General features: G+C 51.4%; 9 protein-coding genes across 9 annotated transcripts; 4 read left to right on the top strand and 5 right to left on the bottom strand.

Annotated features, from left to right (window-relative positions):
- Positions 1-173: 173 nt before the first annotated feature.
- On the bottom strand, positions 174-1,528 carry N7446_006483 (cysteine hydrolase family protein; the record flags this gene model as incomplete). The annotated part of the gene is made up of 4 exons (XM_058515231.1): positions 174-676; positions 739-870; positions 929-1,353; positions 1,419-1,528. 4 exons carry the CDS (start codon positions 1,526-1,528, stop codon positions 174-176), a joined length of 1,170 nt encoding a protein of 389 aa, XP_058372409.1.
- Positions 1,529-3,098: 1,570 nt separating this feature from the next.
- On the top strand, positions 3,099-4,910 carry nde1 (nuclear distribution protein NudE; the record flags this gene model as incomplete). The annotated part of the gene is made up of 2 exons (XM_058515232.1): positions 3,099-3,335; positions 3,399-4,910. The coding sequence occupies 2 exons, from the start codon at positions 3,099-3,101 to the stop codon at positions 4,908-4,910; spliced, it is 1,749 nt and encodes a 582-aa protein (XP_058372410.1).
- Positions 4,911-5,970: 1,060 nt separating this feature from the next.
- Positions 5,971-13,490, top strand: N7446_006485 (acetyl-CoA carboxylase ACC1). Its single transcript, XM_058515233.1, has 4 exons — positions 5,971-6,026; positions 6,159-6,478; positions 6,559-6,824; positions 6,877-13,490. The coding sequence occupies exons 2-4, from the start codon at positions 6,329-6,331 to the stop codon at positions 13,286-13,288; spliced, it is 6,828 nt and encodes a 2,275-aa protein (XP_058372411.1). The 5' UTR covers positions 5,971-6,026; positions 6,159-6,328; the 3' UTR covers positions 13,289-13,490.
- Positions 13,491-14,485: 995 nt separating this feature from the next.
- Positions 14,486-14,935, top strand: N7446_006486 (uncharacterized protein; the record flags this gene model as incomplete). Its single annotated transcript, XM_058515234.1, has 2 exons — positions 14,486-14,566; positions 14,648-14,935. 2 exons carry the CDS (start codon positions 14,486-14,488, stop codon positions 14,933-14,935), a joined length of 369 nt encoding a protein of 122 aa, XP_058372412.1.
- A 646-nt stretch (positions 14,936-15,581) lies between these two features.
- N7446_006487 (uncharacterized protein) lies at positions 15,582-16,803 on the bottom strand (the record flags this gene model as incomplete). Its single annotated transcript, XM_058515235.1, has 3 exons — positions 15,582-16,020; positions 16,108-16,543; positions 16,611-16,803. 3 exons carry the CDS (start codon positions 16,801-16,803, stop codon positions 15,582-15,584), a joined length of 1,068 nt encoding a protein of 355 aa, XP_058372413.1.
- A 619-nt stretch (positions 16,804-17,422) lies between these two features.
- N7446_006488 (uncharacterized protein) lies at positions 17,423-19,394 on the top strand (the record flags this gene model as incomplete). The annotated part of the gene is made up of 6 exons (XM_058515236.1): positions 17,423-17,707; positions 17,780-18,049; positions 18,111-18,252; positions 18,306-18,727; positions 18,790-18,973; positions 19,033-19,394. 6 exons carry the CDS (start codon positions 17,423-17,425, stop codon positions 19,392-19,394), a joined length of 1,665 nt encoding a protein of 554 aa, XP_058372414.1.
- A 783-nt stretch (positions 19,395-20,177) lies between these two features.
- On the bottom strand, positions 20,178-20,768 carry N7446_006489 (uncharacterized protein; the record flags this gene model as incomplete). Its single annotated transcript, XM_058515237.1, has 1 exon — positions 20,178-20,768. The coding sequence occupies one exon, from the start codon at positions 20,766-20,768 to the stop codon at positions 20,178-20,180; it is 591 nt and encodes a 196-aa protein (XP_058372415.1).
- Positions 20,769-21,241: 473 nt separating this feature from the next.
- N7446_006490 (putative glyoxalase family protein) lies at positions 21,242-21,762 on the bottom strand (the record flags this gene model as incomplete). The annotated part of the gene is made up of 3 exons (XM_058515238.1): positions 21,242-21,318; positions 21,380-21,576; positions 21,629-21,762. The coding sequence occupies 3 exons, from the start codon at positions 21,760-21,762 to the stop codon at positions 21,242-21,244; spliced, it is 408 nt and encodes a 135-aa protein (XP_058372416.1).
- A 596-nt stretch (positions 21,763-22,358) lies between these two features.
- Positions 22,359-24,378, bottom strand: N7446_006491 (GMC family oxidoreductase; the record flags this gene model as incomplete). Its single annotated transcript, XM_058515239.1, has 4 exons — positions 22,359-22,567; positions 22,626-23,285; positions 23,332-23,912; positions 23,981-24,378. 4 exons carry the CDS (start codon positions 24,376-24,378, stop codon positions 22,359-22,361), a joined length of 1,848 nt encoding a protein of 615 aa, XP_058372417.1.
- Between the last annotated feature and the right edge of the window lie 634 nt (positions 24,379-25,012).

Consider the following 25,012-nt stretch of genomic DNA (forward strand, 5'->3'; position numbering starts at 1 on the left):
AACCGAAATTCCTGTCCCGCTAAAAAAACAACTCAAAGATAAAAATGACCCGAAGAGTTTGGTCTGCACGCTTCGCTTTCCTGCAATCTCACAGAGTTGAATCCCAATTCCAAACGCCGATGATATTACCAGCAGTCCTTAAAGATCCTTGCTAAAATGACGAGCAAAGATGCTCAGCCCACCATTTGAGGAGCCAGCTTTTTCATGGTGACGGCTTTGAAGTTGTCCACTGCGTGGACCACATCTTCCAACTTGGCAACAGTACCAAAAATACCACCTTCCATCTTAACGGAATTGATAGTTCCAATGTGCAAGGATGGCTCGCTGGCAGCAGAGCCATCGTCCAAAACAACGCAGTCAAAACCACGGTCGTTGGCTTCCCGCATGGTGGTTGAAACGCACACGTCGGTGGTCACACCTGCAATGACAAGGTTCTTGATTCCTTTGTTACGAAGTAAAAGCTCGAAGTCGGTGTGTGCAAAGGCACCCCGGCCGGGCTTGTCAATCACGGGCTCGCCCTGGAGAGGGTACAATTCGTCAACGGTGTCGTGGCCCATTTCACCACGGATGAGAAGGCGACCCATCGGACCGGGGGAACCAATTCCCAAGCCGGATGCATTGTTACGGGAGCGAAAGGCTTCGCGGCTCGACAGTGTCGATAGATCGGGTCGGTGGCCTGATATTTGTTAGTTATACGTAGCATGGATAGGGAATATAGCATCAGTGTATAGTACTTACCCTCGCGAGTGTGATATACTGGGAAGCCCCCGGAGCGGAAGGCAAGAAGCAGTCGCTGCAGACGAGGAATCAAAGCCTGATTTGCGGAAATGTCATAGCCCTGATATCCCATGTATCCATCAGGCAAACAAACTATAAAGATGGGTTAGACCTCTAGTTATTCAAATGAAGGCCAAGTTCAGACACATACAGTCTTTTTGCATATCAATAATCACAAGCGCGGTGGTGTATGGAGTGAATGATGAATCATGTGGCCAGTCATATGGAATAGCAGGCACCTGGCCCTTGCGGACTTTATGCTGAGGCGCCTGTCGGGGCTTATCAACAATAGGGCCATGGTTATGCGTCGCATTCATCACGGTCAATGTCCAAATACCGGGCGACCCAGCTGCAACTAGCATAAAAGGACAATCCATTAGCCGCGAAGTTCTGCGCCGTTTACGAGTCTCTTCGGTGAGACCGTTACGGGGCCGATAGTGACCGCCACGGTCACAGCGCAACCAGACCTTAGCGGTGCGGCCGGGTTTCTTCTCAGTAGGCATGCTGGATGACTTGACGACGACATTGTAGCCATGTTCCTTGCCGTGGTTCTGGACTGCGGCGAGAAGGGTAGCTCTGGTTGGAAGATAAGCTATTCATCCGAATTCAACACGCAAGGGACGAATGGCGGGGAGGCCTACTTGTCAGGGTATGTGCCTTCAGGAGGGGGCACCAATTGCATTGCCAGTTCTGGAATGTCTTGAAGGTCGCTCGGCGCATCGTCGAGGTTCAGATCGGTGGTGTCGGCCATCGTGACCAGGGTAGGCCTTGGCCTAAGGTGATCTAGCTAGAAGTTGGGACGAATAAGTACGCGTCATACCATTATCGCAAGTCCGGTGCCAGCTTGGGACAGATGAAGTTTGCGACAAGTAGGTTGGGGGTAAACAAGTGCGTGGAAGCAACCGGATGAGATCAGCAATCTTAGGAACGCTGTGCGTGGACATAGCACCTGGGTGGTTCTGGAGGCAAACAGATGCTCTGAGAAGGTTGGGGTCGCTGAGAGGGATTGGGATGAAAGGGAATTGAGAATCAAAAAGTACCACTTACCTCTTCTTTGCGAGACCCAAAACTGGAGACTGGGGATTGAATCCAGATCACGGGCTGAGGTCGATCAAGATCACTATTGCGGCCTAGCTCGAGGATTATGGTGGCCTCAGGCAATTAACTTGGGACACGGCGGTGTGAAGGACGTCTATATGACTACATGATTGGCTGTCTGCTCTACCGCCTTGGGCACCGCCCATTGTTCCACCATGCGAGGATTACATGTACTGTACACTCTGGAGTAGGTTTGTATGCTGTATGCTACCTCGACCTAGGCAACGTACGATAGACCTTACTGACTATTGATGAATGTAGATAGAGTCTGTGTAGTGTAAAGTGCTCAGTCAATAAAGTGTTCGAGGAAGTATTCCACGAACTCACTGGACTATTGGATAACTTATAGTATGTAATAAGATATTAATTAAAACCTGCTTTAGTAAATACACCATTGTATGGATATCTATATTATATTATAGATTGTATTCAATAGTCCATTTGCTTGTTGAATACTGATAGGCAAAGCGAGAAGAAGAGTGATGAACTGCGCTCGGGCGAGGAATCCACTAAGAGGAACAAGCTTGGGCCTAATCTTTGGCATATACTTGCCAGGGATAATGATATATGTTAGCCTGCGAAGTACTGTATCGAATGATCTGCCTTGTTAAAACGAACTTGACCCTTTATTGGATACTTTATATTCCGTACAATTAAGTAATCATTTCATACTTCAAACCGTAACTTGAACTTCTGAACATGTAGATCTATCTGCCTTGGAACTTATGATCTGGAGTGTTCTGCTAGCCAAGCCCAACCAATCAGCGTTAGATCGCGAGTGTCAGGCCGTGTAAACACAAAAGGCGGTGGGCATTGGGCAGCCAGATGGAGACTAGCGTTCTCCGGCCCCCTGACGACCGATGTTGTGTTTCTCCCTCCGATCTAATCTATCCCGCTTTGCCTGCTTTGCCTTTGCGAGAGAGGCGGGAAGGTCATTGCACTCTCTCACTTCGACAAATCTCTCTTTTCTCTCTTGCGGAGGAACTACTACACCGATCCCTTGCGTCACCGCCTCGGCGAGGGGCTCTTATCAACGCACGGTTGTTGACATCGGCACGCTACGCAACATTACGCAACACATGAGGCTTTGAGAGGGGCTGGTGCGATCTGCAGGGCAAGACAGCCTGCTGAACAGCCTCTAACGATCTCGGCCTTTTTTGGACGACGCTTGTCGTCCAGACATCTTCCTTGCGCCTGGTCGTGTCGCTGCCCAACGCGAGAAGATGCCGGCCGTCGATGAGTCACCTTCCGAACGGAAGCATACGAGCAGCTCTTACAGAGATGAATTGGCACATTACAAGGCTCAGTATGAGCAGCTCGAGGCGGAGCTTGCGGACTTCCAGTCCTCCAGCCGGGAGCTGGAGACCGAGATGGAGAAGGACATTGAGGCTTCAGAAAAGCGTGAGCGGCAACTGAAGGAGAAGGTTGATACACTGCGATATGAAGTCGATGAGTGGAAGGTATGTATTTACGCGTTTATTGCCTGCTCTGTCGCTTAAAGTAGGGCACTAACACTGCGGCAGACCAAGTACAAGCAGTCCAAAACCGAGGGCAATACTGCCCAGAACAACCTGCAGAAAGAAATTACTTCGCTGCGAGACGCAAACCGTACTTTGCAATTGAAGCTGCGTGATATTGAAGTTGCCAACGATGACTACGAGCGACAAGCCCGGAATACCACTTCGTCCCTGGAGGATATGGAGTCCAAGTACAACATTGGTATTGAGCGCGGAGTTTTGCTCGAGGAAGAAATCAGAAACGGAGAACAGGAGCGCGAACAACTGCGCATTGACAATCAGCGTCTCCGGGACGAGCTGTCTGATCTCAAGATAGAAGTTGAGATTATCCAAGAGAGGCTCCGGAACACCGAAGGACATGGCTTCCGCCGCCGCAAGCCTACTCCTCTATACCGCAGCCCGTCAACTCCTCAGACATTAGAGATCTTTGACCGCTCCCCTGGTACCGCTACTTCTTCCCCAGTCTTTGCTACGCCCCCCGCTAAGTCATCCCTTGCGTCGGCGACTGCTACCCCGCCTTCACCTCCAATCTCCGAGTCGTCTGTGAACCTTCGCAAGTCTATCAATGCGACACCTTCTTTCCCTCGACAGAGAGCTGCTGGGCCTGAACCGGTCAACTCTCGAACACTTCATGCTCGGCCTCAGCCGCGCACCACTCATTCTCGAACCCCGTCCCTCGCTTACAGCAATGGCGCATACAGCAATGGCCGTTCCACTCCATCCATGTCTATCTCGTCTCGCAACAGTTTAACGAGAACTAATACCTCCCGGCCACCAGGGCTCCCCAAGTCTGGCTCGCTGTTCCAGATCCGTGGTCTGATTGGCAAGATGCAGAAGCTCGAAGAGCGCGTCCAGTCCGCCAAATCAAGACTGCCCGCGCCGTCTGACACGTCTTCCCGTGGCTCCCCTCGCTCGGGATCTGTGGTTAGTGAAAGCCCAGTCGCCTCATCGATCACCGTTCGACGGAACTCCCGGAAGCGGCTGAGCGGCAGCAGCCTGGGTTCCTCCGTGCGAGACAGCGAAGGCACACCATCATACGTTCCACCAAGCCGTCAGTCTTTCGGACGAACCGGCGAAAGTCGCCCAAGCAGCCGAACCAGTTACTCTAGCCGCAGCTCCTTTAGCCAAAGCGTGCATTCTGGAGTTCCACCGAATGGCCGACCCGAAAGCCGATCCAGTCATACCGGTGCTAAGACACCGTTGGGCCATTACTCGACAAATCCAACCACGGAAAGTCGACGACCTCGTTCGTCTCTCAGCAACCACGCCGGCCAGCTCCCCAACATCGGTAGTATGTGCCTCATTGACGAAGACCGTGACATCTCCACTCCAACAACATCCCGAACCTCCCAGGATATCCGCCGGCCCTCTGTCTCGGCCACTCCAACCCCAGGAGTGAAGAAGCGTACCACCAGCGGTATCCCAGCACCCCGAAGCTTCAAGACCAGCATCGGGCCTGGAACCATGCCGCCTCCCAACCGGAAGACTCAAGTCAGTGACCTGGGCGAGACCTTTTGATTTGCCATTCGTATTTCAGGAGCTCACGTGGGGGGTATGGGATCTGGTGGTTGCGTGGGCTTCTGATGTTTTACATACTTGCTTTTCATTGCGATGCTTCACGGCCCGCAGTCCTGGGCACATCCCTTATACAGTTTTGCATGCTGGTGTGCCTCGACCAGCCAGGCCTGGTCCAAATTTTTTTTTGTGGCCCCAGGTGGATTCCTGGGGCCGTCCTAAGCTGTGTCTCAGCACTCGACTTTTCGTTCAATAATACCCATGATTGTTATGCTCAATTTGCTTTCTCGTAGCCTGACCCGGTGCCGTGGGTGGCCTTACCGTATCAGCGGGGTCGAGTCCCATGTGGCTGCATATATATCTGCCGGTATAGAGTTGCATATAGAAGCGCTCAACACTTAAGCTATCACCTCCCAGCATGATGGGTACTCTACACGAATATAATATTTTGACTTCAATATAGGGTTCCCCAAGATATACCAAACTAACCCTGTAAACAGGGAACTGTGAGGGAGGGCTATGCTGTTGAATAATGCGCAGGTGCGGAATAGGCTTAGCGTCCGCGCCATTGAGGTGACGTGAATCTAGATTTAATTTATTCCGCTATACTCTTAGCATCGCATTGGATAGCATTGGATCGAAGTATGGAATGGTAGCTTGAATGTATACCGGATCTGCAACCCTTCGAAATTGTTGATCCCACCGAAACCCCTCGGGCTTCGGTCACCAAATGGGTATATCTCAAGAGATATACATATGGAAGGCAATTAGATAGAACATGAACTACATGTAAATATCGACAAGCTATGTCTAAACTATTCTCTCATAATCTAACAGCCACTTAACATAAAATTGCCGTGGTGGAATTGGTGGGCGTCAGTGGTAGTGGAACCGGCCCAACAAAGCCAGGGAGTTGGGGAAAGTGTTCCTGGGCTGGAAGTACCTCTCCATACTATTAACTATGCAGGGGTACTTAGGCCCATCGCCGCAGTTGGGATCTCCACCTTGGTGGGACTCCAGGTAATCATCCCTCAGCATTTTTTTCTTATTCTTCTTGAGGCCAGATTCCTGAATCTCTTTTTGCATCTTGATTAATTTTTACGGGTTTTGGTGGTCCCGGTGAGTGCAACCCTCCTGTGCCTGAATTGCTCCGATCTGGCCGTTTGCGACCAAACTGCAGGCCGATTCCGCATTTGGCGCTATGTTTCCTCGAACTTGACGCTGACGAGAGCTTTTCCCTTCCTTCTGCAGATCTAACTCCCGAGTCTCCATTCCTTCTACTCCTTTCTATCTCTTCCCCCTCCGACTCTAGCCACCAATCGGGCAGTTTCCGCCACTTCGTTGTACATTACTTTTAATCGCACTCCGTACCCGGAGCTTTGACTTCTTCCACTACTGCCTGGGAGCTGTCTCATTTAATCATGGGCATCACAAACGGCAACGGCAGCTCAATGGCCGCCAAATACAACATCCCCTCACATTTCATCGGTGGCAATGCCCTCGAATCAGCAAGCCCGAGTAGCGTGAAGGACTTCGTGGCCGCTCACGACGGTCACTCCGTCATCACATCGGTATGGCTCCCACGGCTCACCGCGGCCCCGGCCCCCAAATGCGAGATAATGGTAATGGACTGGATTGACCTTCTCGATAGGTGCTTATTGCCAACAACGGTATCGCCGCTGTCAAAGAAATCCGGTCAGTGCGGAAATGGGCCTACGAGACCTTTGGCAACGAGCGGGCCATCCAGTTCACTGTGATGGCCACGCCGGAAGATCTGCACGCCAACGCCGACTACATCCGTATGGCCGATCAATACGTCGAGGTCCCCGGTGGAACGAATAATAATAACTATGCCAACGTCGAGTTGATTGTCGATGTGGCGGAGCGGATGGATGTCCACGCCGTGTGGGCAGGATGGTAAGCACGCTTTACAAGAGCAGAGAGAATGCACGAACTGACGCTGTGTTAGGGGTCACGCTTCCGAAAACCCTCGGTTACCCGAGTCGCTGGCTGCTTCTCCTAAGAAGATCATTTTCATTGGACCCCCTGCTTCGGCCATGCGCTCATTGGGTGACAAGATTTCCTCCACCATTGTTGCACAGCACGCTGGTGTGCCGTGTATCCCCTGGTCTGGAACCGGTGTCGACGCTGTGAAGCTCGATGACAACGGTATCGTGACAGTCGAGGACGATGTCTACAACAAGGGCTGTACTTTCTCCCCTCAGGAAGGTCTGGAGAAGGCCAAGGAGATTGGCTTCCCCGTTATGATCAAGGCCTCCGAAGGCGGTGGTGGTAAGGGTATCCGAAAGGTCGAGAACGAGGAGGAGTTCGTTTCTCTCTACAATGCCGCCGCCAACGAGATTCCGGGTTCGCCTATCTTCATTATGAAGCTGGCCGGAAACGCCCGCCATCTGGAGGTTCAGTTGCTGGCTGATCAGTACGGTAACAACATTTCCCTGTTCGGTCGTGATTGTTCCGTTCAGCGTCGCCACCAGAAGATTATTGAGGAGGCTCCTGTGACTATCGCCAAGCAGCCTACCTTCCAGGCTATGGAGCGCGCTGCCGTCAGCCTTGGTCGCTTGGTCGGATACGTTTCTGCTGGTACCGTCGAGTACCTGTACTCGCACTCGGACGACAAGTTCTACTTCCTCGAGTTGAACCCCCGTCTTCAGGTCGAGCATCCCACCACTGAAATGGTCTCTGGAGTCAACCTCCCCGCTGCTCAGCTCCAAATTGCCATGGGTATTCCCCTACACCGCATCCGCGACATTCGTCTGCTCTACGGTGTCGATCCCAACACCTCCGCCGAAATTGACTTCGACTTTTCCACCGAGGAGAGCTACCAGACCCAGCGCCGTCCTCAGCCCAAGGGCCACACCACTGCCTGTCGTATCACCTCCGAAGACCCTGGTGAGGGCTTCAAGCCTTCTAGCGGTACCATGCACGAGCTGAACTTCCGTTCTTCCTCAAACGTCTGGGGTTACTTCTCCGTCGGTACTGCCGGTGGTATCCACAGTTTCTCCGACAGTCAGTTCGGTCACATTTTTGCGTATGGTGAGAACCGTTCTGCCTCGCGGAAGCACATGGTTGTTGCCCTCAAGGAATTGAGCATCCGTGGCGATTTCCGTACCACTGTCGAGTACCTGATCAAGCTTCTCGAGACTCCCGCCTTCGAGGACAACACCATCACTACGGGTTGGTTGGACCAGCTTATCTCTAACAAGCTGACTGCCGAGCGCCCCGATCAGATCGTTGCCATCATCTGTGGTGCTGTCACCAAGGCCCACCTCGCCAGCGAGGCTGGAATTGAGGAGTACCGCAACGGCCTCGGAAAGGGTCAGGTCCCCTCCAAGGAAATCCTCAAGACTGTCTTCCCCGTCGATTTCATCTACGAGGGCGAGCGCTACAAGTTCACTGCTACCCGTGCCAGCTTGGACAGCTACCACCTCTTCATCAACGGCTCCAAGTGCTCCGTTGGTGTCCGCGCCCTTGCTGATGGTGGTCTCCTGGTTCTCCTCAGCGGACGCAGTCACAACGTCTACTGGAAGGAGGAGCCCGCTGCCACTCGTTTGAGTGTCGATGGCAAGACCTGTCTTCTTGAGCAGGAGAACGACCCCACTCAGCTCCGTACTCCTTCTCCCGGTAAGCTTGTCAAGTTCACTGTTGAGAATGGTGAGCACGTCCGCTCTGGCCAGGCTTACGCCGAGGTTGAAGTCATGAAGATGTACATGCCCCTCATTGCCCAGGAGGATGGTGTTGTTCAGCTCATTAAGCAGCCCGGAGCCACCCTCGAGGCTGGTGATATTCTTGGTATCCTTGCTCTTGATGACCCCTCGCGCGTCAAGCACGCTCAGCCCTTCACTGGTCAGCTGCCCGAGCTTGGCTCCCCCGTTGTGGTCGGTACCAAGCCTCCTCAGCAGTTCTTCCTGTTGCATAGCATTCTGGAGAACATTCTGCGCGGTTTCGACAACCAGGTCATCATGGGTACCACCTTGAAGGAGCTGGTTGAGGTTCTGCGCAACCCTGAGCTGCCTTACGGCGAGTGGAACGCCCAGTCTTCTGCCCTGCACTCTCGCATGCCCCAGAAGCTGGATGCTTCGCTCCAGGCCGTGGTTGACAAGGCCAAGGCTCGCAAGGCTGAGTTCCCTGCCAAGCAGCTCCAGAAGACCATTGTTCGCTTCATCGAGGAGAACATCAACCCTGCCGATGCTGAGATCCTCAAGACTACTTTGCTACCCTTGATCCAGGTCATCAACAAGTACCTCGACGGTCTCAAGTCCAACGAGTATAATGTGTTCATTGGTCTGCTTGAGCAGTACTACGAGGTTGAGAAGCTGTTCGCTACCCACAACTACCGTGATGAGGATGTCATCCTGAAGCTTCGTGAGGAGAACAAGGAGGACATCACCGGCATTGTCCACACTGTCCTCTCCCACAGTCGCATCGGTTCCAAGAACAACCTGATCCTGGCTATCCTCGACATGTACCGCCCCAACCAGCCCAACGTGGAGAATGTTGGCAAGTACTTCAAGCCTGTCCTCAAGAAGCTGACCGAGCTCGAGTCTCGCTCCTCCGCCAAGGTCACCCTCAAAGCCCGTGAGGTTCTGATCCAGTGTGCTATGCCCTCTCTCGAGGAGCGTCTCTCCCAGATGGAGCACATTCTCAAGTCCTCTGTTGTTGAGTCCCGCTACGGCGAGACCGGTTGGGAGCACCGTGAGCCTGCTTTCGAGGTCCTCAAGGAGGTCGTTGACTCCAAGTACACCGTCTTCGATGTGCTGCCCCGCTTCTTCGTCCACTCCGACCCCTGGGTGACCCTCGCCTCTCTGGAAGTCTACATTCGCCGTGCCTACCGTGCCTACACTCTCAAGGGCATTGAGTACAACTCTTCCAGTGAGCAGCCCTTCCTGTCCTGGGACTTCACCCTCGGCAAGCTTGGCCAGCCTGAATTCGGATCGCTTTCTTCCACCCAGCCCTCGGCCCCTGGTACCCCCATTGCCGAGAGCAACCCCTTCAAGCGTATCAACTCCATCAGCGACATGTCTTACCTTGTCAACGACCCTACCAGCGACCCCGTTCGTAAGGGTGTTATCATCCCTGTGCAGTACCTGGAGGACGCTGAGGAGTACCTTTCCAAGGCTCTCGAGGCTTTCCCTCTTGGCGGCCCTGCCAAGCGCCCCAGTGATCACGGTCTGATTGCCAACCTTGAGGGCAAGCGTCGTCCCATTCCCAAGCCCGAGAGCGACAGCGAGCTCACCGGTGTCTGCAACATCGCTATTCGCGATATTGAGGAGCAGGATGACTCTGAGATCGTTGCCCAGATGCAGAAGATGCTCGCCGACTGCAAGGACGAGCTTCTAGCCCGCCGTATTCGTCGTGTTACCTTCATCTGTGGCAAGCAGGGTGTCTACCCCGGCTACTTCACCTTCCGTGGTCCCCACTACGAGGAGGATCTGAGTATCCGTCACAGCGAGCCTGCTCTTGCCTTCCAGTTAGAGCTTGGCCGTCTGAGCAAGTTCAACATCAAGCCCGTCTTCACCGAGAACCGTAACATTCACGTTTACGAGGCTATTGGCAAGGGTCCCGAGAACGACAAGGCCATTGACAAGCGTTACTTCATCCGCGCTGTCGTTCGTCCCGGCCGTCTTCGCGACGATATCCCCACCGCCGAGTACCTGATCTCGGAGGCTGACCGCCTGATGAACGACATCCTGGATGCTCTGGAGATTATTGGCAACAACAACTCTGATTTGAACCACATCTTCATCAACTTCTCCCCCGTCTTCAACCTCCAGCCCGTCGATGTCGAGCAGGCCCTTGCCGGTTTCCTCGACCGCTTCGGTCGCCGCCTGTGGCGTCTCCGTGTCACCGGTGCTGAGATCCGTATCCTCTGCACTGACCCGGCTACTGGCATGCCCTACCCGCTGCGTGTGATCATCAGCAACACCTACGGTTTCATCATCAACGTTGAGCTGTACATCGAGCGCAAGTCCGAGAAGGGCGAGTGGATCTTCCAGAGCATTGGTGGCACCACGAAGCTGGGCTCCATGCACATGCGCCCTGTCTCCACTCCTTACCCTACCAAGGAGTGGCTGCAGCCCAAGCGTTACAAGGCTCACTTGATGGGAACCCAGTACGTGTACGATTTCCCCGAGCTCTTCCGCCAGGCCTTCCAGAACAGCTGGACCAAGGTTGCTGAGAAGATTCCTTCTCTGTACGAGAAGCGTCCTCCTGTTGGCGAGTGCATTGACTACAGCGAGCTTGTTCTTGATGACACCGACAACCTTGTCGAGGTGTCTCGCGAGCCCGGTACCAACTCCCACGGTATGGTTGGTTGGATCGTCACTGCCCGTACTCCTGAGTACCCCCGCGGCAGACGTTTCATCATCGTCGCCAACGACATCACCTTCCAGATTGGTTCGTTCGGTCCTCAGGAAGACAAGTTCTTCCACAAGTGCACTGAGCTCGCCCGCAAAATGGGTATTCCTCGCATCTACCTGTCTGCCAACTCCGGTGCTCGCATTGGTATGGCTGATGAGCTGATCCCCTACTTCTCCGTTGCCTGGAACAACCCCGAGAAGCCCGAGGCCGGCTTCAAGTACCTCTACCTCACCCCTGAGGTCAAGAAGCGCTTCGATGCCAGCAAGAAGAAGGAGGTCATCACTGAGGAGATCACTGATGAGGGTGAGGTGCGTCACAAGATCACCACCGTCATTGGTGCCAAGGATGGTCTTGGTGTTGAGTGTCTGAAGGGCTCCGGTCTCATTGCCGGTGCCACCTCCAGGGCTTACGAGGACATCTTCACCATCACCCTGGTGACTTGCCGTTCCGTCGGTATCGGTGCCTACCTTGTTCGTCTCGGTCAGCGTGCTATCCAGGTTGAGGGCCAGCCCATTATCCTCACTGGTGCCCCTGCCATCAACAAGCTGCTCGGTCGCGAGGTTTACACTTCCAACCTGCAGCTCGGTGGTACCCAGATCATGTACAAGAATGGTGTTTCCCACATGACCGCCAACGACGACTTCGAGGGTGTCCAGAAGATTGTTGAGTGGATGTCCTTCGTCCCCGACAAAAAGGGTGCTCCCATCCCCATCCGCCCCTGGTCCGATGACTGGGACCGTGATGTCGCCTACTTCCCTCCTCCCAAGCAGCCGTATGATGTCCGCCATCTCATCGGTGGTAAGGAGGATGCTGACGGCTTCCTGCCTGGTCTGTTCGACAAGGGCTCCTTCGAGGAGGCCCTCGGTGGCTGGGCCCGCACTGTCGTTGTTGGCCGTGCCCGTCTTGGTGGTATCCCCATGGGTGTGATCGCCGTCGAGACCCGCTCCGTCGAGAACGTCACCCCTGCCGACCCCGCCAACCCCGACTCCATGGAGATGATCTCCACTGAGGCTGGTGGTGTCTGGTATCCCAACTCCGCCTTCAAGACCGCCCAGGCCCTGCGCGACTTCAACAACGGAGAGCAGCTGCCCGTCATGATCCTCGCCAACTGGAGAGGATTCTCCGGTGGCCAGCGTGACATGTACAACGAGGTCCTCAAGTATGGTTCCTACATCGTCGACGCCCTCGTCAAGTACGAGCAGCCCATCTTCGTCTACATCCCTCCCCACGGCGAGCTCCGCGGTGGATCCTGGGTCGTCGTCGACCCCACCATCAACCCGGACCAGATGGAGATGTACGCCGACGAAGACGCCCGCGGAGGTGTCCTCGAGCCCGAGGGTATCGTTGGCATCAAGTACCGCCGCGACAAGCAGCTCGACACCATGGCCCGCCTGGACACAGCCTACGGCGAGCTCCGCCGCGCTCTGGGAGACACCTCCCTCACCAAGGAGCAGCTCTCCGAGATCAAGACCAAGATGGCCGCCCGCGAAGAGCAGCTCCTGCCCGTGTACATGCAGATCGCCCTCCAATTCGCCGACCTGCACGACCGCGCTGGCCGCATGGAAGCCAAGAACACCATTCGCAAGCCCCTGCAATGGCAAAACGCCCGCCGCTTCTTCTACTGGCGTCTGCGCCGCCGTCTCAGCGAAGAGCTCATCGTCAAGCGCATGGTGGCCGCCTCTGGCTCCCCCGCTGCTACTACTACGACTGACTCCCCTGACCTCTCCCCGCGCGCTACCCACCTCCGCACCCTGCACGCCTGGACTGGTCTGCTCGATGAGGAGCTCGAGCACAACGACCACAAGGTCGCTACTTGGTATGAGGAGAACAAGAAGCTGGTGCAGAACAAGGTCGAGGCTCTCCGTACTGAGGGCGTCGCGTCTGAGGTTGCTCAGCTGCTTATTGGTAACAAGGAGGGTGGTCTTCGTGGTGTTCAGCAAGTCCTTTCTATGCTGCCTGTTGAGGAGCGTGAGAATGTGCTCAAGTATCTTGGCTCTGCTTAAATATAGGCTTGGTCTTTGATTACTTGATTAGAGTATCTATTATGACTTGATGTTTTTTCTTGTTTCTTTTTTCTTATAAGTTGTTAGTGTTTCACTGTTTCTCTGTTGCATGGTGTTTGTTTTTTTCTTTTTCTTTTCTTTAGGATTCATCTCGGCATTTACTATATGTCCTATATCAAATTTCAACATGATAATCTATCTGTTCTACTTTAACGCCTTTCTCCCGTCTTATACATCGCCATCGTAATTGTAAATGCAAATGTAAATTTAAATCATGCCTATGCATCAGTGCAGGTACACCTCATGGTATCATATCAGCTAGTAAATAGATAAAGAAATAGAACAAGACGCAGCAGATTCAAACTCAACATACACCTCCGACAAACGCACCCCCCTTCGACTGAAACTTATTCCAATCCCCCTTCTGACCAGTCCACTCCCTGCGCAACTCGCGTTCCCGATCGCGGACCTTTTTGCTATGTGACCGACCGTGTGATCTGGTCTCTCGTTTTGATGATTGGGGTTGTTTCTCTTCTGATGGGGATGTGAAGAAGGTTTTTAGCCATGCGAAGACCATTATGGAGGGATGATCGTGTAGTCGGAGTCGGAGTTGGATAGCGAGGCTGTTTGGGATTTGGGTTAACTATAGTCCACCTTGTAAGTAGGGTTTGAACAGAGGATAGGGTGTACAGGGTGTATGAGAGTATTGTATTAAAGGTTTTCGGTTCATTGAGAATGGGGGTTATATGTAGAGAGCGGGATAGTTACCTCCAACACTTTAACACGAATGAAGGTGACGATGTCATCGGAGGGTTGGGACACTCCGCTCTTAAGTGCGCTACAAGTGTGGATCTTTGCCAGGGATGTGTCGGGCGTTCTTGACTAAGGGTGGGGGCGGAAAGTGCATACAGATATCATGAACTTGTTTGGTCTATGACCATACATTCTCGCCAAATACTGTACTTCGCTACATGGTTTTGTACATGACTACAGTATAGATGACTTCATAGAGGTACATACAGTATACAAAGTCTCTCAGCCACACTTCCCCACTTAACCACTTTAGTCAACTGTTGCCTAGCCTAGCTAGCCCCTTAGATAAACATCTCAGATCGACCTGTGATTCTTGAATGTTCTCCACCCCGCCTTACAACGACCACTAGTCCATCCAACACGAACTGAACATACATATTCATCATGGGCAATTCATCTCCCACTGAAGCAGCCCCGGCTTACGAGGATCTATTCCATGAGCGCCCTGGTGGCGGTCGCGCTGGTGTAAGTGGAGTGCTTAACACATTCTTTGTCGCATACCCATAGCATGTGGTGTGTTACTGATCACTTTAAATGACTGAATAGTATGCCATGGTCGGTCAAATCGACGACACAGCGGATGTAGACGTTGAGCAAGCCCATCAACATCAGCATACCGGAGATCCCTCTTCGATCCCCCTGTCAACACAGGATAATCAGCATGCTCACTGTGCTGAATGTGATCGCCAACGAGAGCGAAGGGAGAGACGCGAGAGTGCGCAGAAGTCTTGTGGCATTGTCTCGAGGACGTTTATTCTTATTTTCTTGTTCTTGATGATATTGGGGGTTGTTGCTATTCAGGCGTGGAAGGAGGTAAAAATTAGGGATGACTGAATGTATTGTATAGCATAGAAGGGTGGGCGGTGATAATGATAATAGTGCATGTACATCTGTTGTGCGAGGTCAGGTTGACCTCGGGAGTCTTGTGATAAATGGAAAGTCTTGTCTTACGTCGCCCAGGCGCGAGTCTGAGCGGCGATGTTATTCTGCTGCGATGTATAGAGGCGGTCCATGCTACGGCCTATCGACCATAACGTGCCTATCGATCATAGTGTGCAACAGCTACAGTATGAAACCTGCCATGAGCATGGAGCACGTATTGAAAAGAGGATCACGTATACATATCAACATAGTGGCAACGACGGTCTAATGGGAATCACCATCGGCGTCAATGCTCAGGAGACGTGGATTCTTCTAGCTGTTCAAGCAGGTCATCCTCATCATCGAGATTCCAATTGACTCGGTTGCCTCGCCTACTCGGTTCGCAGAGCCGCAAGAGCGCAACCATGTCCGTATATCCTAGATACGACGTGCAAACAGCTGTCCTCGTCAAGTTCTCTGCTTCGGGTCCGTAAAGTTTTCCACAAGGCGTGCCCGTTCAGGAAATACGTATTTCGGGGTAGGTAGCGCCCAGATTAGGCAAGGTAGTTGAATAGATTCCTCAACAGAAATGGACAAACACTTTAGTCCAGTGAGCGAATTAATTGATCTTTACAGATGCCTCTTTGCCTGGCTGAAGTTCAATATTTACCTCCTCGGTCACCAGAATCTGTTGGGAGCTCGCGTCCCAGTCTGCACCATGCGATCCCGAAATATCGTTTGTACGATGGGCGTTGGAAAAGACCTTCGCCGACCTGACCTCTCCAATATCATTATAATACTCATTTGTCCTAGACCGAGGCGTATTGCTTGACATCTGATGGCTGGCCTTCCCGCTGTACATGCCGAAGATTCTTGCAAAAGCGCCACCGAAGGCTGTCTTCAAGAGTACTCGCATCGTTGGCAGACATGTGCAGACAATGCCCGTTGAGACTTCGATAATGGACCACATGTATCCCTTTGCATAGAGCCATGTGGTGTCGTATTCGCCTAGGACAAGCATTGAGAGGAGAAGGCGGGCCATAGCTGCAGCGCAATCACTGGGAGAGAATGATGTATCAGCAAGGCATGAATATTGGCACTTATCTGTACCTTTGAGTAGGATAGAAAAGAAAGAATATCCATACAAAAGACCCAATGCAAAAATTAGGGACAGAGCAATCTTCTGCGGTTTCGGAAGCTGAATATTCCACACTCTAGGAATTGGCATCAACCAAACTGCAAAATCACTGATAATATTTACAATTGCGTAGCCGATGGCAAATTGCTTAAAGTCAAAACAAGTTCCCTCCGTTGTCCAGAAGGCGCTAATCGGCTTGCAGTTGAAAATGGCGAGGAAAGTCATGGTAGTTGCCCACACAGATATTAGAACAATCATGCCGTCGACAATTCGCAAGAAACTCGAATGCTCGAAAATGCGTCTGTACAGAAAGAGCAGTGCCAGTTTCACACTCGGGGGACCGAGCACATAGAAGATCTGGAAGAAGTAGAGGAGCTCCGTGAATATAGCGACTTTTTCTGGTGAGAGGGTTGCTCGGTGCTTGCCAAGGCCATTAATCCGACCTGAAAGCACGTCAGTATTAGTACTGTGATTCTTTAGCATGATCGTAGTCATAATCGTAGTACTAACATCCCACGAATATCCCATATAAGAGCCAGTCCCACAAAAGGGCTACGCAGATAATCCAGTCATCTGCACCGAGAGACAACTTTCGCAGTCGTCGAGCCCCAAAGCGAGCAACAACAGCGAGTGTAGCTAGTACAATGAAGATTGTGTTCACCGTCCATAGCGTTGGTCCGAAGTCCTCCTGAAGGTCGGTCATATGTGCCGACAGGAGTTGTCAACTCCCACTTCTCACAATTCAAGGCCCTGATTATATGAAGAGTATAAACCTTTATTTCGTTAAAGTCTCGCCCAGCAGTCATCCTCAAATTCATTTTCAAGGGTGCTCGGCCCCCAAATCTATCACATCTTGCAGGGATGCTACAGGATGTTACCCACATGTGAAAATCCTGCGAGGATGGCACGACTTGAAACTCGAGATGACGACTGCAGATCCACGGCCCGCTATTCGGGAGCGGGCGGGTGTCACCGGGGCTAGTCTAACCTGAGAGTCGCATGGTCCTTTGTTCCGCTTGGGCAAATACAACAATGCAACATTGGGACCTGCAATTAAAGTGTGTTGGGGCCTCTCGGCGCCGCACAGTGGAGACACGGCCCGCACAGGATCGCCTATTGCTGCCGTCCAATTCAATGGAGATGCAACATTGGGGCCAGGAACTGGAGCCTTTTCCCTGCATGGTCGCACACTCCTCGTGTGCCCGGTGTACTGCGAAGATGATGGAAGGATGCCCAGCTTCCGTTTTTCTTAGACAGTGCTGCATTCTACAGAACTCGTTCAACCAACCCAGACCTGAAACCACCCAACCTCAGCTAGAAAAATGACTGTGGTGCCTCAACAGAAGCTTTCCTGGCAAGAGTCTGCCCGCCAGGTCCAGGCAGTGCGCGATCGTTCTATAGAGCAGGCTGACCCCGCCATCGCTGCTCTTCCCGATACACACACAGGCAGGGTGATAGATTTCCCCAGAAAGCACCTTTCGCAGACGGAGATCGCTATTACAGAGAGCTCCGCTGAGACCTTGGTGGCTTCTCTTGCAACGGGTAAATTGACTGCGATCACGGTAACAAACGCTTTTCTTCGGCGGGCTGCGATCGCTCACAAGCTGGTGAGTAATGCTGCAGGTTGTGCCCAGCAAATACCTCGAATTTTGAATACTAACTGTCATTCATCTGCTTAGACCAACTGTATTTACGAGCTTCTTCCTGACCGTGCCATCGCCCGCGCCAAGGAACTCGACGATTACGTTGCAAAGCATGGAAAGCCCTGTGGTCCGCTTCACGGTTTACCAATTAGCATTAAAGGACATGTAGGCCTCAAGGGACGAGACTTGTCTGCTGGATTCGTCAGTTGGCTCAACCAGGAGAGCCCAGATGATTCAAATATTGTCAATATCCTCTTGGATGCCGGCGCCGTTGTTTATGCCAGAACAACCGAGCCACAGGGACTGGTTAGCAGATCCAAATTTCGGAATGTGTTAATTTATGGCTAATTGCTTGGTTTCGCGGTAGATGGCTCTTGAAACTTGCAGCAATATCACTGGCACCACCACCAACCCACATAATACTGCTCTCACACCTGGTGGTTCTTCTGGCGGCGAGTCAGCCTTGCAAGCCCTCTATGGCAGTCCTCTAGGAATTGGCTCAGACATCGGTATGCTTCCAGATTCTCTGGATTGATTTCTTCATTGCTAACATTAGATCCAGGTGGTAGTATTCGCTCTCCCGCGGCCAATTGTGGCCTCTATGGCCTAAAGCCTTCAACCGGTCGACTGCCGCTAATCGGTTGCGCTGCCTATGTCCTCGGATGTGAGACAATTATGGGAACACTTGGGCCTATTTCACCAACACTGGGCGGTGTTGAACTTTTCATGAAGACGATAATCGAATCAAAGCCCTGGGTCAAAGACTCGATGATGCTTCCAATCCCTTGGAGAGACCATGAGAAGCACATTCACCTGGATAACAAGAAGCTAACCGTCGGTGTGATGTGGACCGACGATGTCGTTACTCCCGCACCGGCAGTGACAAGGGCCTTGAAAGAAGTGGTTGAGCGTCTCAAATTGGTGGATAGTATTGAGGTTATTGAATGGAAGGCATATCAACAGAAGGAGGCTCTTGAGATTCTGGTAAGCGGTCTATATCACTTCAGTAATCAATGTGAGCTGAACTAACCAATGAACCTATATAGACCAGGCTTTATGCTCCAGATGGTGGAAAAGCATTTGCCAGGCATGTCGAGGCTTCTGGTGAGCCATTTACGCCACTCACGTCTTGGACTTTGCGGGATGCCCCTGGCATCGAAGAACTTAGCCAGCAGGGCGTGTGGGATTGGACTGGAAAACGGGAGATGTTCCGTTACGCCTATCTACAAGGTTAGTACATCAATCATCCATGGTAGTCCTGATTCTGATCTGACTTGGTTCCGATACAGAGTGGAACAATGTTGCGCCCGAAATGGATGTTATACTCTGTCCCGCATTCCCCACGCCCGCCCCCCTTCACAACACTTCGAGGTACTGGGGTTACACTTCTTTATTCAATCTTCTCGATTATTCAGCCCTTGTATTCCCCGTTACCAAGGTGGATCCTGAGAGAGATGCCAAGGACACCACTTACACCCCGAAGAACGAATTCGACAGCTGGGCATACGAGCATTATGACCCGGTAAAGCAGAAGGATGCACCTGTTTCTTTGCAGCTAGTTGCTAAAAGGTTGGAGGAAGAAAAGTTACTTCAGGCATTCAGAGAGATCCAGGAAAAAGTCGGCCTGCCGTTTGTGAATTGTCTGGCTTGATTACGACTCGGGGAAATCAAATTTCATTAGGAAGGAGATTGCGGGTTCATCAGTGGTTCATCAGTGGTTAAGAAGGGCGGCTAGGCACTAGCAGCGGTAGTCCTAAATAACCGTTAGAGATTAATCGAAGGGATAATAGGATATAATCTTGGTTTCCCCTAGTATTTATTTAACGTATACGAGACTCCTATCATACATACAGGAGCGTCACCAAATCCTCCAGCTTTACAATCTGCAACCTCATCCATGATGATCCGGCTTTGAAGTCCCTTCTTCCATTCTCGTTCCAAATTGTCTGTATGCCAAATCCTTCGGGTACCTTACTCCCGTGGTCGAAATCCACCGGGCTCCCTTCCTCCTCTAAAATTGACTATGAGTACTGGGTCAACACAGCAACTGCTATCAAACACAGTCGATCGCGGTCATGTTTTTGCTAACTTGATTTGATTTAGGTGTATTGTTCAGATTCCTCCAACGAGGCACCGTAATTTATAGTAGCCGTAATAAGTTAGATTATCGAATTTCAGAGTACATGTTTATTCTTTATCCAAATCTAGTCCATCTGTGCAAATACCTCCAGCGCCTCATGCAACTTTCCAAACAAACCGTCATACCACCCCTTGATCACGTCCCACTCTTCCCCAGGTAAGGCACCTCGACACATACGCAACCAACCCCCCACAATGAAATCCGCATAAGTAGCCCGAGTCCCCAATACAAATGGCCCACTCGCATCCTTCCTATACAAACTCGCAAGCCCACTTAGTGTCTCCTCAAACGACTTCAACAACTCCCCCTCGCCTCCCCTTTAAGAACCATAGCATCCCACGGCACTCCAATCCTCTTCTCAAACTCCGTTATGGTCTCTTGCGCCCTAGCAGGATCCAAAGGCAACCCACCCCCCATCAGTTGCGCATGCGCAGTAAACGCACTATCTACATTCGTATTGAACCGCACGTATGCTGGAATAGGCCCATCCTCACTGACATCCGCGACCGCGATCGGCGCGAAAAGCTCTAGTTCCCGTCCAAACACAAAATCAAGGTCCTGGGCTGGGAAAAGCTCCCCGGCTCCCGAGGATGGGTATTGTTCTTCCAGGTATACGGCGATTTCGAAGGAGTCGCCTATTGTGCGGCCCGTGGTTGGGTCTGAGACGATGGGGAGGGTGTGGTAGGGGGATCCGTCGGCGAATTTGCGGGAAGCGGGGATGTTGAGGGGCGCGCGGACCTTGCTGATGTCGGGCAGGGGCACCCAGGTTGTTTTGTAGGGGACTTTTTTGAAGTTCAGGGCGTAGCGGGTTTTCCAGGGGTTTGGCGAGCAGGCCGTTTTTTCAACTGGGGGTGCCAGGGCGATGTCGTAGAAGGTTAGGGACATGGTGGGGGGTGTAGTTATGGTTGAGGTTGCGGTTGAAGCTATTGTCATGGAATTTGCAGGAATTGAGTTGGAGGAGTGTAGTGTGGTGTATTCCCTAAACTGGATTGGAGTTTATGAGCAGCTACTCCCTGCAAGAGCAGTCTTATAAACAGTACTGGGTGGAGGAGTGGAGAGGGTGCCTGAGTCATGTAGAGTCATGTTGAGTCATGACGATGTGGGGTAACAGGGTTGGTTCACTGTGTTTATTACGCATATTGACTCAACCTTATAACAATTAGGTCTTGGCTAGCTCATGTATATCCAATACGCTCATCTTAATGTGATATTATAACTTAAACCCAACCTCATCAGATCGATCCATACCACCCTGGCTAATAACATCAGGGCTGTAGGTCTTTTTCTTGGCAAAAGTCAAGGCCATGGATTATGTGTGTAGTGCAATTCATTCAATTCGCATTTCAAGATCAAAGTATTTACATAGTGAATTCAAGCAAATTACCTCCATAATCGCGGGCAAAAAAGCGTGTGGGATACTCCTTTCCCTGGGTCCCTATAATTATGATGCATGAGCACACGGAAGTATGGACCGCGGTTATGAACGAGTAACTTACCAGAATCCTGCTCTCCAGGCTTATCAGCAGCCAGTGGTGCTGCAGGTCCACCCCGAATATGATGTTCATAGATGCTCGTCTTAATCTCATCAAGTTCCTCACGGCTATCGAGCTTAAAGCACGGATGCCGGGTAGATGTGGGATCAGTAGAACCGATTGTAACATGTATTTGCTGTCCACTGGAGCCGAGGTTGAACCTATACAGCAGGTTAGGTACATTCTCCTGGGTCTATAGTTCAGTCGGCTTACCATAGAATAGTCCCCTTCTGCAACTCAGGTACCGGCGCCGAGATCAGCCCGAGAGTAGTACCATAGAACTCCTGGGCATGATGCAAGGTATCCTTCGGGATAGTAATGTTGACATGCGCGATTCCAGAAATCATAATGCCGGATAAAAAATGTGTATGCAATAACTGCCCAGTGAAAGGAAAGATCCCCGGCAGTATATATGGTTCGAGCCACGCGGGAATCAGTTTCCGCGTCGGATTAAGATGTTTCGTGTGACGATTCACGAATGACTCAACTAGGAAGAGGTTGTCAAATGGTCTGCGCTAAGCTGGAAAAGCTTTCAGAGTCTCGGTGGAAATCGTCCCGTTTATACCTCTTTTGCCCCTCGTGTTAGCGGGAAGCGCTATCCCCACGATAGGCCTGACTAGGCATTAGCCGATGCGAGATCGGCGCATCTCCGAGGGAAAACCCTGAGCCGGATATTTTATTTCACTGCGTTATGGTGCCTGCTTTTTGCATATTTTGATGTACTTGTGCTAATGCTACTATTGACCCACTTGATGCCCCCGGGATTGCCATGATCGGAGCTGCAAGGGTCACCCCTGGATATTCGCGGCTTCGATTGAAATATCCAATTCCTGAGAGCCATGCTTGTTATGCTGGGTTCTTGCTGGGAGATACTATGTGTCTTCACGTGCGTAACTACATGTTTTCTTAGTGGTGTATAGCATCATGCGTCAGAATTAAGTCTCTATCCTCTGCTTGCATAATCCTCTTTAATCATCTCCGCCCCCTTCTCAGCAATCGCGTAGACAGTTGCTTGAATATGCGCTCCGATCTGCAATGGCATGATACTAGCATCGATAACCCGCAAGCCGCGAACACCGTACACTCGAAGTCTTTCGTCGACGACTCCAGCTTTAGCGTTCTGGTATCCGCCCATAGCACAGGTACCAATAGCTACGTGAAAATTAGCAACAGGAGATTCAATATACCAGGAAGCGGGAGCGGAACGTACGATGCCAGTCGGTGATTGTATAGTTAGAGACAAACTTATCGTACACAGTTTCCTCAGAATCAGACGTTTCAGCAGGCGTAGGAAAGACACGACCCCGGACAATATGGGCCAAAGGCTCAGTCTGACAGATTCGATCTGCCCACCTTTGCGCTTTTGCCATGATTCTTTTATCGATCTCACCAGCACCAAGATAATACTGTGGGTCAATAACAGGCTTGTCGTCAACCGTGGTTTTCTGCTTGTCACCTTTCGGAGGCAGATGGATTGACCCCCGAGAGAACGGATACTGCAGCATTTGAAGCATCGTGGCATACTTCTTGCCCGACTCAGAGACAAAATATGGGCTCCAGTTTCCAACATCGAAGAGGGACTCGATCTGGCCGCGTGTTTTGCCTGGCTCAAACTGGCTGGCTAAAAGGGCATCGGATATCCGGCCAGTTTCTTTTGCAATCCTTTGAGCATCGTTATATAGCTCAGCGCATTCGTCTGTTTGCAAGATTTGTGAGAGTGGCGTGTAGGCCACAGAGCATGGCATCACAGTCCACGGTCCCGTTTGCGAGGCGTAATAGGCGTGGTCAGCAGCAGTGCGTTGAATAGGGTCACCGAGGATGTCGTCACGAGTAGGGAAGGTAGGTGGTATTTCGAAGATAGTAGCGGTCACTATGATTGTCAGCTGAGGGATGGAGTTGAATTGAAGCGCGCATACTCATATGGTCCTGTAGATTCTCTCCAACATTGGGATTATGAATTTTGACATCAATACCAGCAGATTCCAATATATCCCGCTGACCTATCCCCGACAATTCCAGGAGTTGTGGAGATTGCACACTTCCAGCACTGAGGATAACCTCTCGAGTAGCTATGATGCTAGCTTCTTCTTTGCCACAACGAACTTGGACTCCTCTTGCAGCCCAGTCACTATCGTCGCCCAATTCGAGTATAACCTCCAAGACTGTGGCCTCGGTGAGAATGTGCAGGTTCTTGCGTCCAGCTATGGGTGAGTAGTACGCCGAAGCAGAATAGCTACGCTCCTGACGGCCTGGATCTAGCGTGCAAATCATATTCCACGCACCACTGTTAGCACCTGCCAGACTATCAGGAATAGATTCTACTCCGAGTTTATTGAGCGTATCATGCCAATACTGGTGCGCGATGCCGTATTGTTTAACATGCGACGTCTGTAGAGGCCCACCTGTTCCGTTAACTTCGGGATCATAAGCAGACTTATAATATTCCTGATGAGCAGCGCTAGGCGGGTGGAAGTTCTCGCTGCGACGGAAGAAGGGTCTACGATAAGTTAGCTCACTGTACTTCATAGGCAAAGTAGAAATCAATCTAAACATGGCAATGCGTACAGAAGATCTTCCCATCCCCACCCCAGATTACCCAATGTAGCCCACGCATCATAATCATCACGATGGCCGCGGTTCCACGCCATAAAGTTGAGTGCACTTGTGCCGCCTAGAACACGACCTCGCGGCCAGGGCAGCGAGCGTCCTCCAAGACCTGGCTGGGATATTGTTTCGAATTGCCAGTCATATTCAGATCCAATTGTTTCGCCATATCGGCCGGGTATATTGATTGCTCCGTTGTTTTCTCTGTCTAGGGCTGATGGGCCGGCTTCAATGACTCCAACTTGGACTTCGGCGTCTTCGCTCAGACGTGCAGCGACTGCTAGACCGGCTGTTCCTCCGCCTATAATAATGTAGTCGAACTGGAGAGCGGCGAAGTCTTCGAGGGTTGGATTGCCCATTATGAAGTGAAGTGAGGGGGCGGGGTTGGGGGTGGAGATCTCACAGGTGCCCAAATAGAACTACTTAAGTACAAAATGTGGAGGCTCGTCGTTTATCATTAACCGAGTTTGTCATTTCACAAATCTATGCTCTGTCTGTATCTACAGGGTTAGGATTGTTGAAAGGGCAATTCAATGCATTTAGTTCGTAAGTTTGCAAGTTAAGGATAATTTGGCATTTGATTAGTGCTTTTTGCTGACAGGTCTTCATAACATTCCATCATAAAACCTTGTACCCGAGAGTCATGACAATGACTAGGAATTCTCAAAGGAGAAGGACACTGTTGTGGGCCAGTATTCCCTATAAACTGAGCTAATTGAAAAAGCCTGTAATACTTCATCTGCTTAGAGCGCATAGATTCGCGGATCATCTTCCCCCAATCCCTCGATGGTGCTTAGTAGCACGAAGGCTGAAAATATGGTTCCCAAGCGTTACTTTGGATACTGTGCCTTTTTCTCAGTTCCTGCAGTTGCATATATCTTTCAAGATGCCAGACTTAGTGATATATACTTCAAAAGATTGCAACGTCATAAATTGGCCCAATAATCTGCCTTCAAAAGGCAGCATGGATGGCTGAATGAGAGCCTAGGACAG

The sequence above is a fragment of the Penicillium canescens genome, assembly GCF_028828765.1.
Source record: "Penicillium canescens strain IBT 15451 chromosome Unknown utg000004l_segment0_segment0, whole genome shotgun sequence".
In the NCBI taxonomy this organism is placed as follows: domain Eukaryota; kingdom Fungi; phylum Ascomycota; class Eurotiomycetes; order Eurotiales; family Aspergillaceae; genus Penicillium; species Penicillium canescens.

Coding starts and splice junctions, on each gene's coding strand:
- N7446_006485 (XM_058515233.1), top strand. CDS start 6,329: ATGGGCATCACAAACGGCAACGGCAGCTCAATGGCCGCCAAATACAAC. Junction 6,479..6,558: donor GTCACTCCGTCATCACATCG/GTATGGCTCCCA, acceptor CCTTCTCGATAG/GTGCTTATTGCCAACAACGG. Junction 6,825..6,876: donor CACGCCGTGTGGGCAGGATG/GTAAGCACGCTT, acceptor ACGCTGTGTTAG/GGGTCACGCTTCCGAAAACC.